The sequence below is a fragment of the Odocoileus virginianus genome, chromosome 17 (assembly GCF_023699985.2).
Source record: "Odocoileus virginianus isolate 20LAN1187 ecotype Illinois chromosome 17, Ovbor_1.2, whole genome shotgun sequence".
Taxonomy (NCBI): Eukaryota; Metazoa; Chordata; class Mammalia; order Artiodactyla; family Cervidae; genus Odocoileus; species Odocoileus virginianus.
The window spans coordinates 49,517,164-49,530,353 of record NC_069690.1 but is presented as its reverse complement, the minus strand read 5'-3'; the positions used below and the strand labels follow the sequence as shown (position 1 = coordinate 49,530,353).

At 54.5% G+C, this 13,190-nt stretch overlaps 2 protein-coding genes across 2 annotated transcripts; one reads left to right on the top strand and one right to left on the bottom strand.

Annotated features, from left to right (window-relative positions):
- Positions 1-4,400: 4,400 nt before the first annotated feature.
- Positions 4,401-8,289, top strand: PRR29 (proline rich 29). Its single transcript, XM_070479800.1, has 6 exons — positions 4,401-4,641; positions 4,885-4,960; positions 5,158-5,264; positions 7,296-7,507; positions 7,666-7,736; positions 7,927-8,289. Exons 1-6 carry the CDS (start codon positions 4,582-4,584, stop codon positions 7,950-7,952), a joined length of 552 nt encoding a protein of 183 aa, XP_070335901.1. The 5' UTR covers positions 4,401-4,581; the 3' UTR covers positions 7,953-8,289.
- Positions 8,290-8,380: 91 nt separating this feature from the next.
- LOC139029627 (intercellular adhesion molecule 2-like) lies at positions 8,381-13,190 on the bottom strand. Its single transcript, XM_070479794.1, has 4 exons — positions 13,107-13,190; positions 11,372-11,629; positions 9,785-10,105; positions 8,381-9,123 (listed from the first exon to the last, which is right to left on the bottom strand). The coding sequence occupies exons 1-4, from the start codon at positions 13,177-13,179 to the stop codon at positions 8,939-8,941; spliced, it is 837 nt and encodes a 278-aa protein (XP_070335895.1). The 5' UTR covers positions 13,180-13,190; the 3' UTR covers positions 8,381-8,938.

Genomic DNA, 13,190 nt, shown 5'->3' with positions numbered 1-13,190 from the left:
TTATATGTATCAACACAAAAGAAAGATCTCTCTCTCTGTGGGATTCTCTAAGTTTGTCTAGAGTAACTGAAGCACATCTGAAGGTGCCCAGGGTATCTCTGTCAGAAGTGAAAGAGTCTGTTTATAGGAAGGGGGGACACCATGCAGAGAGAGGGGGACAAAGAGGGTGGATTAGAGGAACCTGAAGACACCTGAGTCAGTTATACTATGAACCAACTCCATCACTGTCCTTCTGTATCACAAGAGCCCAAAAATGTTCCTTTTATTTAAACTGGTTTAGGTTGAATTCCAGCTGCCCACAGCCAAAGAATTCTGCACACTAGAATCCCCTTTCAGAAAAATCTCATCCTGACCCATAGGAATTGGCCCTGGCACATCCTGTCCCACTTCCGACCCCTTGGCCTGAGCAGTCAATTTCTCCCCTGAATCATTCGGTCAAGGGTGACTTCCTGGGAGTTTGGCAAGTGCTCCCCCATGGTTAGGGGCACCCCAATTCCAGGGAGCCCAGAAGGGTAGGATTCTGGACTCCATATCATAGCTCTGTTCTGGTGGGGTGAAACCTGTAAACTGTGTCCCCAGCACACAGCATCCCAATCCCACCGGTGTGATCTATGTGTGCGTGCTGTGTGCATGTTAAGTCGCTTCAGTCATGTCTGACTCTGCGACCCCGTGGACTGTAGTTCTCCAGGCTCCTCTGTCCATGGGATTCTCCAGGCAAGAATACTGGCGTGGGTTGCTGGGTCCTCCTCCAGGGGATCTTCCTGATCCAGGGATCAAACCCGTGTCTCTTATGTCTCCTGCATTGGCAGGTGGGCTCTTTACCGCTAGCACCACCCGGGAAGCCTGATCTACATGTTTATAAGTCCCCAAAGTACCATCAGGGGCCTTTTGGATAACTTACACCCCCCACCCACCCACCACATACACATGCACACACACACATACATACATCTCACAAGGATAACCACAATTTGTAGAAATAGCAGAGTTGGAGCCTCTAAGAGGAAAAATTGAATTTCTTTACTGTTACAATGTCAAGACTTCTGTCCACAAATCCATTAGTCTTGTAATTCTGCAAAGCGGTATTTAATACTTCTCCTTCAAGAGTCACATTCTAATTCCTTCCAACTTGTGCCTCTTTAGGAACTGGGCCCTCCCAAAAGAGCCTGCCACTAGGTCAATCTCTCTCCGTGTGGCACCTCCTCATCACGGACATTTCCAGTTAAATTCCTTTTTATTATTATTAATTAATTATTTGGCTGTGTGCCTCTGCAGTTAGGGTGCACGGGCTCAGTTGCTCAGTGGCGTCTTGGATCTTAGTTCCCCGAACAGGGATTGAGCCCACGTCCCATGCATTGGCAAGTGGATTCTTAACAACTGGACCACCAGGGAAAGTCCCTCCACTTGGATTCTTAAAGGGACCCTTGTCTCTCCCCTTCCATCTGAGGAAGAGAGGAGGGAGCCACGTGCTCCCATCCAATGCTTTTTAATGGCTGCACACACTTCCTTGGAGTGAATTGCCTCCATTTACATAACCACTTCCCTATTACTGGATATTGGGTAACATTCAACTTTCAGCTCTTAAAAATAACACTGCAATGGACACATTTGAGTAGGAATCTTTTTTCCATGTCTAGCTTATTGCCAGGAATAGATTTACCAAGGCAATGGGGAGGACTTTTGGTACATGTTGTCTTGGGACATTTAAAAAAAAAAACACAACACAAAACTGAAGGTGTAAATAAGGGTCCCCATTGAGAAGAAAAGGAAAGGAACTATGTGGAATGTTTAACACCCCAGACAAAATAATAGTAGGCAGGGTGAATAGTTAGGAAGTCAACTCCATTGTTGCACTGATAATAGCGCTGCCAGATAAATGCGTGGTTTTCCCATTATTCAAAGGGCAAGGGCTTCAGTTTCCTTTGACAATGAACTCTAATTGGATACCAGAACCAGATTGTTTGAATCTCAGCCCTGTCTTCCAAAATATAAGCAGTCTCACATAAGGTTAACATACAATCTTACATGTGAGGTATCAAAATGATCACTCTTCCTGCTTCTCTTCCACAGCCGCCTCCAGCCCACCCTGGGCTTCCTTTACAGGGAAAGAAGGTGGCTTCCTTGCTGGCCTCCCTGCCTCCAGCTCTGCCTCATTTTAATCCACGGACCTTTATATTCCCAGACGAATGTTTTTCAATGTCTCCTTTGGTGTTTCTCATCATGGGACACAAATTCATCAGAGAGCTACTAGAAGAGATTTCCCCCAGAGTTAGCAGCAACCTGGACAGAGGACATGGAAAAAGTGGGAAACTGGTGTCTTAGTTTGAATTCTCCCCATAGCAGAGCCTGAAACAAGGACTTGGGAGCAAGTAACTCATTTGGAGGGTGATCCCAGGAGGCACTGTGAGGGGGTGGAGACGTGGGGAGACTGGCAGGAGTAGGCCACCCTGACAGCTTCTCTATAATTGCCCCCCTCTCTCTCCCTCTTTCCTTCTCTCTCTCCACACACATGCACATTTATACATATATATAATTTTTCAAACAAAAATAAGATCTTACTCTGCTTTCTGATTGCCTTGCTCGACTCTGCTGGACATTGTTCCACATCAGATATATTTTGTACCAAAATTGTCAGTGGTGGAACAAGAATTCCACTGGGAAGACACATCCCATCAGACATCTATTCTTTCTAATTCTGGCTGACATAAACAAAGATAAGACAAACAAGATAAATCTTCCTAAAACATAGCTGTTGACACGTCATCCGCTTATTTTGCTCCTGCAAAACCCACCAAGAATTTCCCATTACCCATATGGCAAAGCCTCACTTCTATAACTTGGCCATGGAGTCTGACCTGGGTCTGCCTGGAACATCCCTCCGCCCAGCCCCCCTCGCCCCGCCAGGCAGTTTGAGCCACTGGATCTTTCCAGGTCCTGTCTCTTCCTGCATCCATGCCTTTGCTCTGGCTGTGTCCCCAGCCTGGGCTGCCCTGTCCCATCCACTGGCCGCATTCTAAGGGTCTCCACTTCCTTCAAAACTCCATCCTTCAGCGACTGAGTCCTCTCTTTTTCATGATCCTTTCTCGTATGGTTCATTCATAGGAGGCTTTGCACAGGTTACACTGTGCCCTCCGTTTTCACTTCCCAACAATGCTGGGACCAGCAAGGATACACCACTGTGCCTAGAGTGCTCAGAAGCAACACACGCAGGCACCTCCTGGGCACAAGGCTTGGTTCCCTCTTCCCACCTGGAATGAGGCGGGGTCTGGGACCACAGTGCCCCATCTCAGCTTGGTCATGGCTGTTGAAGCCATAAGACCCCTGGGATCAGCTAACACACTGCCCACATTACCCCATCTCCCAGAGACAGGGACGAAGCCTTACAGATGAGGAGGTACGGATGGCCTTTCTGGTTCTAGACGCCAGGACTGCTGGGAAGGAGAACAGAAGAGAAGTGGAAGGTGGGGGACGGGCAACTCCAGGGTGCTAATCCCAGCTTCCTGTCTGGATTTTCTTCGACTGCTGCTCAGGGCCTATCTTAGGATGGTCACAGCTGCCGAAATAGATCTCTCCCTTCACCTGTTCTTAAGCAAAGAAGACCTTGATAACTTCCTGTCGAAAGAATGCATGCTTTGGTAGTTTTTTAAAGATAAAGGACAATAACGGGGGCACTGATGTTAAACTCCCCGCTCTCCACTTCTTTGGAGAAGTGGCTCACCTTGACCGGGGACCAGGGAGCAAACAGGGGCCAGCCTCTTCCGCGAACTTGGTCCGTGTTTCCTTCCATGGTCTGCTCCAGAAGCCTCTCTTGGCCTGCAGGCCAGCCCTCTGATTCGGAGTATGTGTCTGTGCTCAGTCATGTCTGACTCTTTGCAACCCCCATGGACGGCAGCCCGCCAGGCTCCTCTGTCCATGGGACTGTCCAGGCAAGAATACTGGAGAGGGCTGCCGTGCCCTTCTCCAGGGCATCTTCCCAACTCAGGGATGGAACCCGCGTCTCCTCCATCTCCTGCACGGCAGATGGGTCCTCTACCGCTGAGCCTCCGAGCAAGAGATGTGGAGCAAACCCCCTGCCCTCCTTACTCACCTGCCCCTCGCCCCCAAGCCTACTACAGTATAATTCTCTACTCCTAACTCGTCATCCTAGTCAACTGGGCTCCAGTCAGAAAACCAAGTGTCCGAGGTGGGGTGGGCCTCCCCAGTCACTCATTTATTCATTCAACAAACATTCCCCGACCCCCTCCTCCACCCCTCACCCCCACCCTTCCCACCCCGCTCCCCAGGCCTGGTGCTGGGGATGCCCAAGAGTGTGAGATACAGCGTAGGATGAGACGTGATGTCCAGAGAGCCCCAGCGCAGGGGTTTGGATGTGGACATCTGGGAGAGAGTCGGGCCTCCGGAGCTGTGGGGTAAGGATCCCTGGGAACCCCTCCTCCTTAGAGTTGGAGAGAGCAGAGCAGGAGGCGGGGACTTAGGGCGAAAGCCCAGACACCAGAGCGCAGGCTGGACCTGCGCATGCGTGGGAGGAGACTTTGGCGTCCTCCAGGGTCGTCAAGGTAACCCTGATCCCTGCAGTTGGCCATGGCCTCAGGGACTGGAGGGAGCTGGAGCCATCCCCCAGCACAGACTGCAGCCCCGATGGTGAAGGCTGAGTCAGGGAGCGGAGCCTGCCTTTGTCTGGAAGACCTTGTGGGCAGGCGAGGGTGGGGGGCCGAGTTGGGGAAATGTTCCTGGAGGGGGTGGTGAGGAGAGAGACCCCAGCCGGAGAGGAAGAGACTTGATGGAGAACTGGGAGGCCGTGGGGGCCAGAGGGGAGAAGCTCCTGCAGGTTTAGGGGCTCCCCATCCCTTTCCCGCCTGCCTGACTGAGCCCCCCTCCCCCCAGTCCTGGGTGACCATTCTGCAGCCCCTCCCATGGACCATCCCACCTCCATCCCCGCAGCCAGGCCGCGTGAAGGAAGGTGAGACTCCGGGAGTTCCCCATGTTGTACCCTGCTCTGCCCAGCACATTCTCTGGGCACGCCCCCACCCCACCCCACCCCCCCCCCCCCAACCCACCGATCCACTCCCGGGGCAGGACGCTGGGGAAATGAACCTGGCATCACCAGCAAGGGCAGGGGAAGGGCTGGCAGGGGCTTGCTGAACTCCGGTCCCCTAGACCTGCTGGAGCTGATGATGCTACAGAACGTTCAGATGAACCAGCTGTTTCTGAGTGGCCAGGTGGCAGCGGTGCTCAACCAGGGGCTTTCCTGGACTCACCCACAGGTGCGTTGCCTGGGGGTGGGGGTGGACTACTAGAGCTGCCCACCTGCAGCGACAGAGGTGGGCAAACATTTGGGGTTCCCTCTATCTTGAGAAAAAAAAAGAAAACCAGGCAACAGAGGAGCCAAAAGTCAACCCACATCTATGTGGCTTCTCTGTTTGGCATCTATTATGTGCCAGATGGCTATGTCATCCTCCATGGAGTAGAGGTAGGGGGTCCCAAAATCCAGACCATTCAGGTCTTGTGTTCAAAGATCCCCTGCAGTGCATCCCCCGCTGGACTCCCAGGGACAGAGAGGCTCCACTGTACCCTGGGACTATAGGGTACCTGATAAATTACTAGTGACTCAATTGCTTTTGTTGAACAAGTGACTGAGTAAATGAATGACTATGAATACAAGGCAACTTTGGCTGTGACTGGTACAAATTGTGAGGGCCACCTGGTTGGGGCTCCTCGGAAGAGCACATGGCCTTAGAACCAGCCCTTAAAAGTCAGGTAGAGGAATTCCCTGGTGGTCCAATGTTAGGACTATGAGCTTCCACTGCTGGAGAGCCCAGGGTTCAATCCCTGGTCAGGGAACTAAGATCCCAGAAGACTTTTTGTGTGGCCAAAAAGAAAAGATAAGAAAAAAAAAAAAAAGCCAGGTAGGATTCTGATGCTTGAAGGAGGTGAGAGGTGTACAGTCCACCATCTAGGTGAACAGTGACAAAGTCAGAGACAGAATGGAGAAAATCTTGTGTGCGTGTGCGCGCACGTGTGTGTGTGTGTGTGTGTGTGTTGGGTGGGGGTACATGGGAGGAGCTCCAAGGAGGACTTTATTTAGCAGATGATAGGCACCCTGAGAGGTCTGGAGGAGTGACAACGGGTGGAGAGAGAATGCCAGTCAGCTTGGAGGGAGCAGAGAGGGGGTTCAGGAGGGGCTGGTCGGAGGCAGAGGGAGAACCTGAGGGGCTGCTGCCGTCCCACCCCTTCATCCCTCCCCTGCCGGCCCTGGAGGTGGGGATGGCCCTGGGGATGAGCACCCCACCTCAACAGGGGCGTAAGTGGATCAGGGACTGGGGCTTGAGATGGGCTGGGACCCGGAACTCTTTACAGAAGTGCTTGCACCTGGACTAACCATCAGTGGAAAACAAAGGAACTAAAAATAACTGCACGCATGCGCAGCTGGGGCACTTATGAACAATAAGCTACAAAAAGGTCACAAATCAACTGCCGTTTCTGAGCTTCAGGGAGCAAAAGAAGGGTACTACGCATGATCCCTGCACCCGCCAAGAGAGTGGGCTGGCCACCTAAGCCACCCCTCCAGCCCAACCCGTCCATCAGCCCTCACTCTCTCCCCATTTAAGGAACCAACCCACTCTTCTTGGGGAGGGAGCTTGGGCACCCAGCGACTCTCATTCTCACTCCCTGGTGCAGCTTGAGTCTCAGTGAATTCTCAGCCTGAATTCCTTGGTTGGTTTCTTATTAAAATCTATTGATTAAAGAGCCGTATCGGACTCTTTGTGACCCCATGGACTGTATACTCCATGGAATTCTCCAGGCCAGAATACTGGAGTGGGTAGCCATTCCCTTCTCCAGGGGATCTTCCCAACCCAGGGATCAAACCCAAGTCTCCCACATTGCAGGCGGATTCTTTACCAGCTGAGCCACAAGGGAAACCCAAGAATACTGGAGTGGGTATTCTATCCCTTCTCCATTAAAGGGTCCATGACCCTGAATCGGTAACAGGGTGAGGCCAGCAGGACTCCTGGGCCCAGCTCTGGAGTCATATTTGGATCCCTCCAGTCCCTGCTTGGCCACTTAGGAGCTGGGTAGCCTTAAAAAAGCTGCTTAACCTGTGAGCCTCAGTTTTCCCACCTGCAGAATAAGGAATAAATGTCTCCAAAGTGCTTTGCTTGCTTGTTCTAAATCCCCAAAAGACAGGAGCCGTTTTGAGCTGCATATCTGAAGAAATAATTCAGAGGAATGGAGGACCAGGGGCAGGGAGAATCTGACGCTGTATCCTCTCCCCTCCCATCTTGCACAATCCCCAGGTCTCCCTGGAGGTTCAACAGGCGGAGGAGACTGCAGCTCAGGAGGAGGCACCTCTGGTTTTCCACCACCACTATCTGCCCTGCCCGATGCATGCCCTGGGCCCCCTGCTTCCCTGGCCAGGCCCTCTTCTTTCCCCTCCCCTACACCAGCCCCACGTGCAGGATTCAGCTGTGATTCAGCACCACCCTCCTGCACCTGGAAAAAGGAGGGTGTAAGTGAGGCTGGAGGTCTGGGTGCTGCCAAGGCTTTGTTCTGGGGCTGGAAGAGCTGGACAGGGTCTGTGGGTGGGGTGGGAAGACTTGGGGGTCAAATTGCAGAGGCCACTCTGAGAACTCTGATGGGGGGTTTCTTTTCCCTTTCCCATCTCAGGAGAGCGGTGCCCCCACCCCCACCCCCCAGTGCCACGGGAACTGTGGGTGCAGATGTACCTCCAGCTTCAGGTAGGGACCAGGTGGGTGGTCAGCAGGGCCCAAGTCAAGGGGTGGATCCGAAGGCTGGGAGGGCCACAGGCCCTGAGGTGGGGGGCATGTCCTATTGTCATCACTACAGAGAGTGGGTCTCTCCCCTTAACTCTTCCTTGGGGTCCACTGAGGCAGGGGGCAGTCGTGGTGAGGATGCTTCTCCCCCCAGACTACTATGATGCGGAGAGCCTATAATGAGGACAGACAGCAGCCCTGGGGCCCAGGCCAGCCTCATTGAAGAGTTGGAAACAGCCACCCTGGAGCCTCCATGTCCCTCTCGTGCCTAACAACCCCTTTCTCCACCTGGCAACCCTTCTTACCTTCCCATGCCCAACCAGGCCATCTCCCCGGGGTGGATGAGTTCCATCTCCTTGGGGTAGATGAGTCCTGTCTCCACCACTTGGAGACCTTGAACCAACCTGATCTCTGATTGGGGTGAGAGTCCCTTAGAGCTCCGTCCAGGCCCCAGAAGCCACATGAAAGGCCAACCATGTCCAGTTGATTGCTGCCCCGGTTGGCAGAGGCCTGGGAGACGGAGCCCTCCCTCGACCTCCTCCCCTTCCCCTCTCTCTGGATGACCAGGACTGCGGCGTCTCCATTTAGCCCAATAACAGAACTGGAGGTAAGAGGCGAGGACTGCTTTTGTTTCCATGGCTCTCCGAAGGCCCAGAGTGATGGGGGAGGCCTGGCAGGGAGGTTCCCGGAGCCCAGCCACTGGGCCCCCACACTCACCCCTGGTGCTGGCTCTATTGGCAGAAGAGAGAAGCCAGAGCCATGTCCTGGAAGGCCACGTGGGAACAGAGTGTCTCTCTGCCCCTCTGGGCCAGGCGGGTCTTCCCGCCCTCCGTCAGGAGGAAGCAGCCTCTCAGGGTCCCATGAGGCTGGGTGCCTGGCGCCCGGGCCGGTCGGCCTGGGGGCACGCCAGGGCCTGGGTTTGCTGGGGCTCCGGAAGGCCTCCGAAGGAGAGGGCGGAGGGGGCAGAGGAGACGTTTGGAGACAGAAGTTCAGCCAGGCCTGGTGGCTCCCCTTCCTGGCCATTCCCAGCAGGAGACATGAAGGCACAGGGTTAAGTCCAGGTGTTTGTATTCAGGCTGTTTGCCTTGGTCCCCCAGCCAGGCCTGGACCACACCCTAAGGAGCCACAGTGAGTTCCAGTGGCCGCCGTGCCAGTGGCCACGCCGCTCATAGAGGCGGTGCCCGGTGGCTCCCTATCAGCCTCCTCCAAGTGGCATACACACCGTAATGACCTGTCCGCCCCCGGAACCACTTCTGGCTGAAGACAAAGCACAGGAGGATGAATGTCACAAACAAGAGCAGCAGCACTATCACGATCGCGATGATCACCGTCTGGTTGTTGGGCACAGGCTCTGGGGAGAGAACGGGTAGAGGTCACAGGAGTCCTCTGGTCCCAGGTGCCAGGCTCAAGAGGGGCAGCTGTCTACCCGTCACCCACCCATGCACACCTGGTCATCCTGCTGTCACTCGGCATTGCAGGTATGAGTGGCAAAAGGTGTTATCACTAGAAGGAAGGAGGACCCAGGTCCAGGCCTCCAGTCGGCCTCTGTGAGACCATGAGGGCAGATGGACTCAGATGGTCCCCATGCCATGCGCTGCGAAACCTCATGGTCTGGACTGTGGCGTGTCCAGGCCAAGCCCCTCCCTGGGCAGAGAGGAGGGAGCTTCAGCCAAACTCTCTGAAGACAAAGAGGATCTTCGCCATCTAGGGTCACAGAAGAGCAGGGCTCCAGGGGACCTTAGGAGTCAGTCAGGTCAAATTTATCATTGCAGAGAGCGGTCAAGGCCAGAGAGGAGCTTGACGTGGTTAAGGTCACCCAACTCGCTCATGACCAAGCAACTAGTCAGAGTCCAAGCTAGGAACTCGCTGGGAGCTCCAGGGAACCCCGGGGATCAAGCGTCGTTTCCCCGAATGCCTCCCCTGAGCTGGCAGAGAGTGGGGCAACGGCGTTCTCTTCCCCAGAGGGGCTGAAAGTGAATGCATCCCCTGCTGATCTGTGGGCTCCCCCTCACCTTTGACTTCAAGCCTCTGGGGATCTGAGACCCTGTGGACGAAGCCACCGCCGCGAGAGCGCAGGTCCATCTGGGCCTCGCATGAGAAGTTATAGAGGCCGTCTTCCCTGTGAGCTGTGGTGTTGTGGGTGACCACGGCATCTTGGGGGGAAAGTGCTGTCCCCACAATGGTCTGATTGTACAGGATCTCAGTACCACGGAGCAGGGTGACAGTGAGACCTTCGAGGGGGGCCACAGCAGGGACCCTGCACTCGATGGTGAACAGTGTCCCTACGGCCACTGAGGTGGGCGACAGCGTCAGCAGCACTTGCTTTGGAGGGTCTGCAGGAAAGCGGAAGGGAGGTCTGGTCAGGATGGGTGTGCATCTCCGCAGGCCCCACCCAGCCCAGACCATCCCCTGTAACCACTGTGTTCTCAGGATTTACGCTGGGCTGAGCTAAGGAAGGAGGAAGCAGTTGAGGGTGAAGGATGTACTGGGTGGTAGTTTTAGGGACATGATGACCTCTGCAATGGACAAGAAAGGAGGTGCCCTGGTGTCTACAAAGAAAAGGTTCAGAATCCCTTCAATCAACTAGAAAGATAAAATTTGGGGCTGTGTCTCTTTCCTCTCCATAAATTCAATAGAAACTTCAAAAATTAAACAGTTGGATAGCTTTGTTGAGAGAGACTTAGAAGGGAGTACTCACTGGAATGGGGCCGTGAATTGTGAGATTATCAGAGGCGAGGGCAAGAGTCAGACCTGCCTTGGATTTCAGGATCAGGTTTAAAACTATCTCTATCCCTTAGCTATTAAACTCCATGCTTCCCTGAGTTCCCTTTAAAAAAAAAAAAAAAAAAGATTTATTTCTTTGGTTGTTCCAGGTCTTAGCTGTGGTACATGGGATCTAGTCCCCTGACCAGGGATCAAACCCGGGTCCCCTGCATTGGGAGTGCTGAGCCTTAGCCACTGGACCACCAGGACATCTCTCTGTATTCATTTCTGAACTAGAATACCTAGTCCCCATTACCCCAGGATAATATGGTAGATTTAGGACATGTTTCTACTCATTTGATCACTGATAACAGTTCTGAGCGATACCCTGGGTGCCGAGCTTCCGAGAGAACCTCGGTCTATCCATGGTCTCTGTGGCCCGTGGGCAAGGGTGTGTGTGTGTGATAGTCACACATTTCCAAAGGGCCCTCAGAGGGAGATAAGACCAGGACCTTCTCTCCAGGAGGTGAATGGGTTAGTGGAGAGTGTGCCAGCCCTCCTGATGGGGTCCCTGCTGCTCGTCACAGGATGTGGGGTGTTCTGGTGATGGGGGTGCTCCCCAGCTGGGAAGACTGTGGGAAATGACTATTAGATTTATCTAAACCTTGCTTGGATTGCTTGCTTCTGAGCAAATCTCAAAATCCTGGTTGCTGGCAGGGTTCGAAGAGGCCGGGGGTGGGGCTGTGAGCATATTCTGAGCCTGTGGCCTGGATCCAGGAGCCCAGGGAGGTGGGGGCCACAGGGGAGCGCCCAGGAGCAGTGACATAGCAGCTCTGGGTGGGTTTGCAGACACAGGCTCCGGTCTCGGGGAGCAGGGCCCCGTGGGCGACACTCACAGAACACGGTGATGTGGAAAACTTTCGTCTCCTGCTTGCCGCCGCAGGTGGAACTGCACAGGAGCTCCTCATCCTTGGAGATGTTGTAGACCTTGAACAGCTTCCACTGAGTCTGGCTCTCCAGGAGAGTCTTGTTTAGGGCTGTCTCCAGAACAAGTCTCTTGGGGTCCGTACAACTGGCAGTACAGTTAATGAACTGAAACTCTCCAGACCCCACCATCAGTTGCTTTGGCCCCTCGAACGCCTTCTCACCAGACCCTGGAAGGACAGAAAACACTGGGCAGCATACACCCCTGCTGCCCTGACCGATGGGGCTGCCCACGATGGGCAGTCTGATCAAGGGGTGCTCTCTGCTCCTCTCTCCTTGTTCAGACATTACTGCCTCTGGTCTAGACCAAGGGGGATGCGCCCTAGTTGTCTCCCTGCCCCTGATGCTCGCCCAGCTGGTCCCCTCCAGGTGAGTCTTCCTCATGCACCTCTGCTATCCCCAAGAAGGTTGTATTCGAACTTGCCCCCCAGCCCAAATGACCCCTCCTCTGTGAAGACCTCCCTGAAGTGGAGGTGGATCGTGTCCTCTCAGGCCCCTTGTCCATGAGTTCGGAGTCCCTCACTCCTTCCCTCTCTTCTGCAAATCCTTGTAGAACACCGGCTGCATGGCAGGCACTGTTCTAGGCTCTGGGGAGCATCAGAGACGGAAGAAGCTCAAAGCTTGTCCTTGTGGAGCTCGCACTGCTGCGAGGGACGCAGAGTAACAAACTAGGGAACTAGCCAGCCTGTCAGTTGGCGCGAAGTGCCTGGGAAAGGAAATAGGGAGTGGGGCGGGGCTGCCACGTAATACTGTGCTCTGGACAGGTTTCATGGAAACACTGACATTTGAGGAAAGGAGGAAGGAGATGGGGGGAGCTTGGCTGCCAGGTATCTGCAGAGGGCAGAAAACCACCAGTGCCAAGACCCTGGGCAGGGGGGACACCAGGATGGCTGGAGCCCAGTGAGGAAGGTGAGGAATCTGAACTGAAATTGGCCGGCTGGGCCTGTATGTGTCCTGTGTTCCCGCCAGCAACACCCACCCACCCCCACCTAGCCCTCAGCTGGGGAAAGAGAAAGGTTCTGTCGGGAGAGAGAGAGCTGCCTCTGAATCCTGAGTTTGCCAGCTCTGTGGCCTTGGGCAAAGTGCTTTCCTTTTCTGAGCCTCAGTTTCTCCATCTGTCAAATGGGCTAGTAATCCCTTTCCTGACTGGTTGTCATGAAGGCACCTGACAGGTTTTCCAAAACAGAGTGCTCACACCTGGAGGCATTCTCCTTCACCGTCCCCTGGACTCCCCAGAAGGGGCTTCGTTTTCGCTTTGATGGTCAGCAGAAGACGATGCCCGCCACTGGCGTCTGCTCTCCACTGGGCCACCTCTGAAGACCAGCTGGGACGGGCCCTCACTGTCCCTTGAGCCCCAGCCTCCATTCATCTCCCCATCAGTGTCCACGACTTGCCACATCCACTACCCTGAAGTTATGGGGCTTGTTCAACCCAAAGTGTGAAGGCCAGGTCCCCCATCTGCTGCCCCGGGGTCATGGGGTCATGGGGAAACCAGGCTTGCATAGCATCCTGCACCCATGGTGGGCAGCCGCTGTGCTCAAAGCCTCAGCGACTTCGGGACAAGGACCCCCTTCTCCACAGGACATCAGGGGAACAGGCGCCCCAACCTCTGGCTGGCACGCACCCAGTCTGGACCCCCAGGCTCACCTCGGCAGCAGAGCAGGGAGAGAAAGGCTGCGAGCGCTCCCCAGCCACCAAAAGGGGCCATCGCGAGTGGCATCCGCAGGCTCA

Bases quoted from the DNA above. Each gene is read 5' to 3' on its own strand.
- PRR29 (XM_070479800.1), top strand. From the start codon at position 4,582: ATGGCCTCAGGGACTGGAGGGAGCTGGAGCCATCCCCCAGCACAGACT. The intron at 4,642-4,884 runs GTGAAGGCTGAG...CCCTCCCCCCAG, and splicing joins CACAGACTGCAGCCCCGATG to TCCTGGGTGACCATTCTGCA. The intron at 7,737-7,926 runs GTAGGGACCAGG...TTCTCCCCCCAG, and splicing joins AGATGTACCTCCAGCTTCAG to ACTACTATGATGCGGAGAGC.
- LOC139029627 (XM_070479794.1), bottom strand. From the start codon at position 13,179: ATGCCACTCGCGATGGCCCCTTTTGGTGGCTGGGGAGCGCTCGCAGCC. The intron at 11,630-13,106 runs GTGAGCCTGGGG...CTGTCCTTCCAG, and splicing joins CTCCCTGCTCTGCTGCCGAG to GGTCTGGTGAGAAGGCGTTC. The intron at 10,106-11,371 runs GTGAGTGTCGCC...GCTTTCCTGCAG, and splicing joins TTTCCACATCACCGTGTTCT to ACCCTCCAAAGCAAGTGCTG.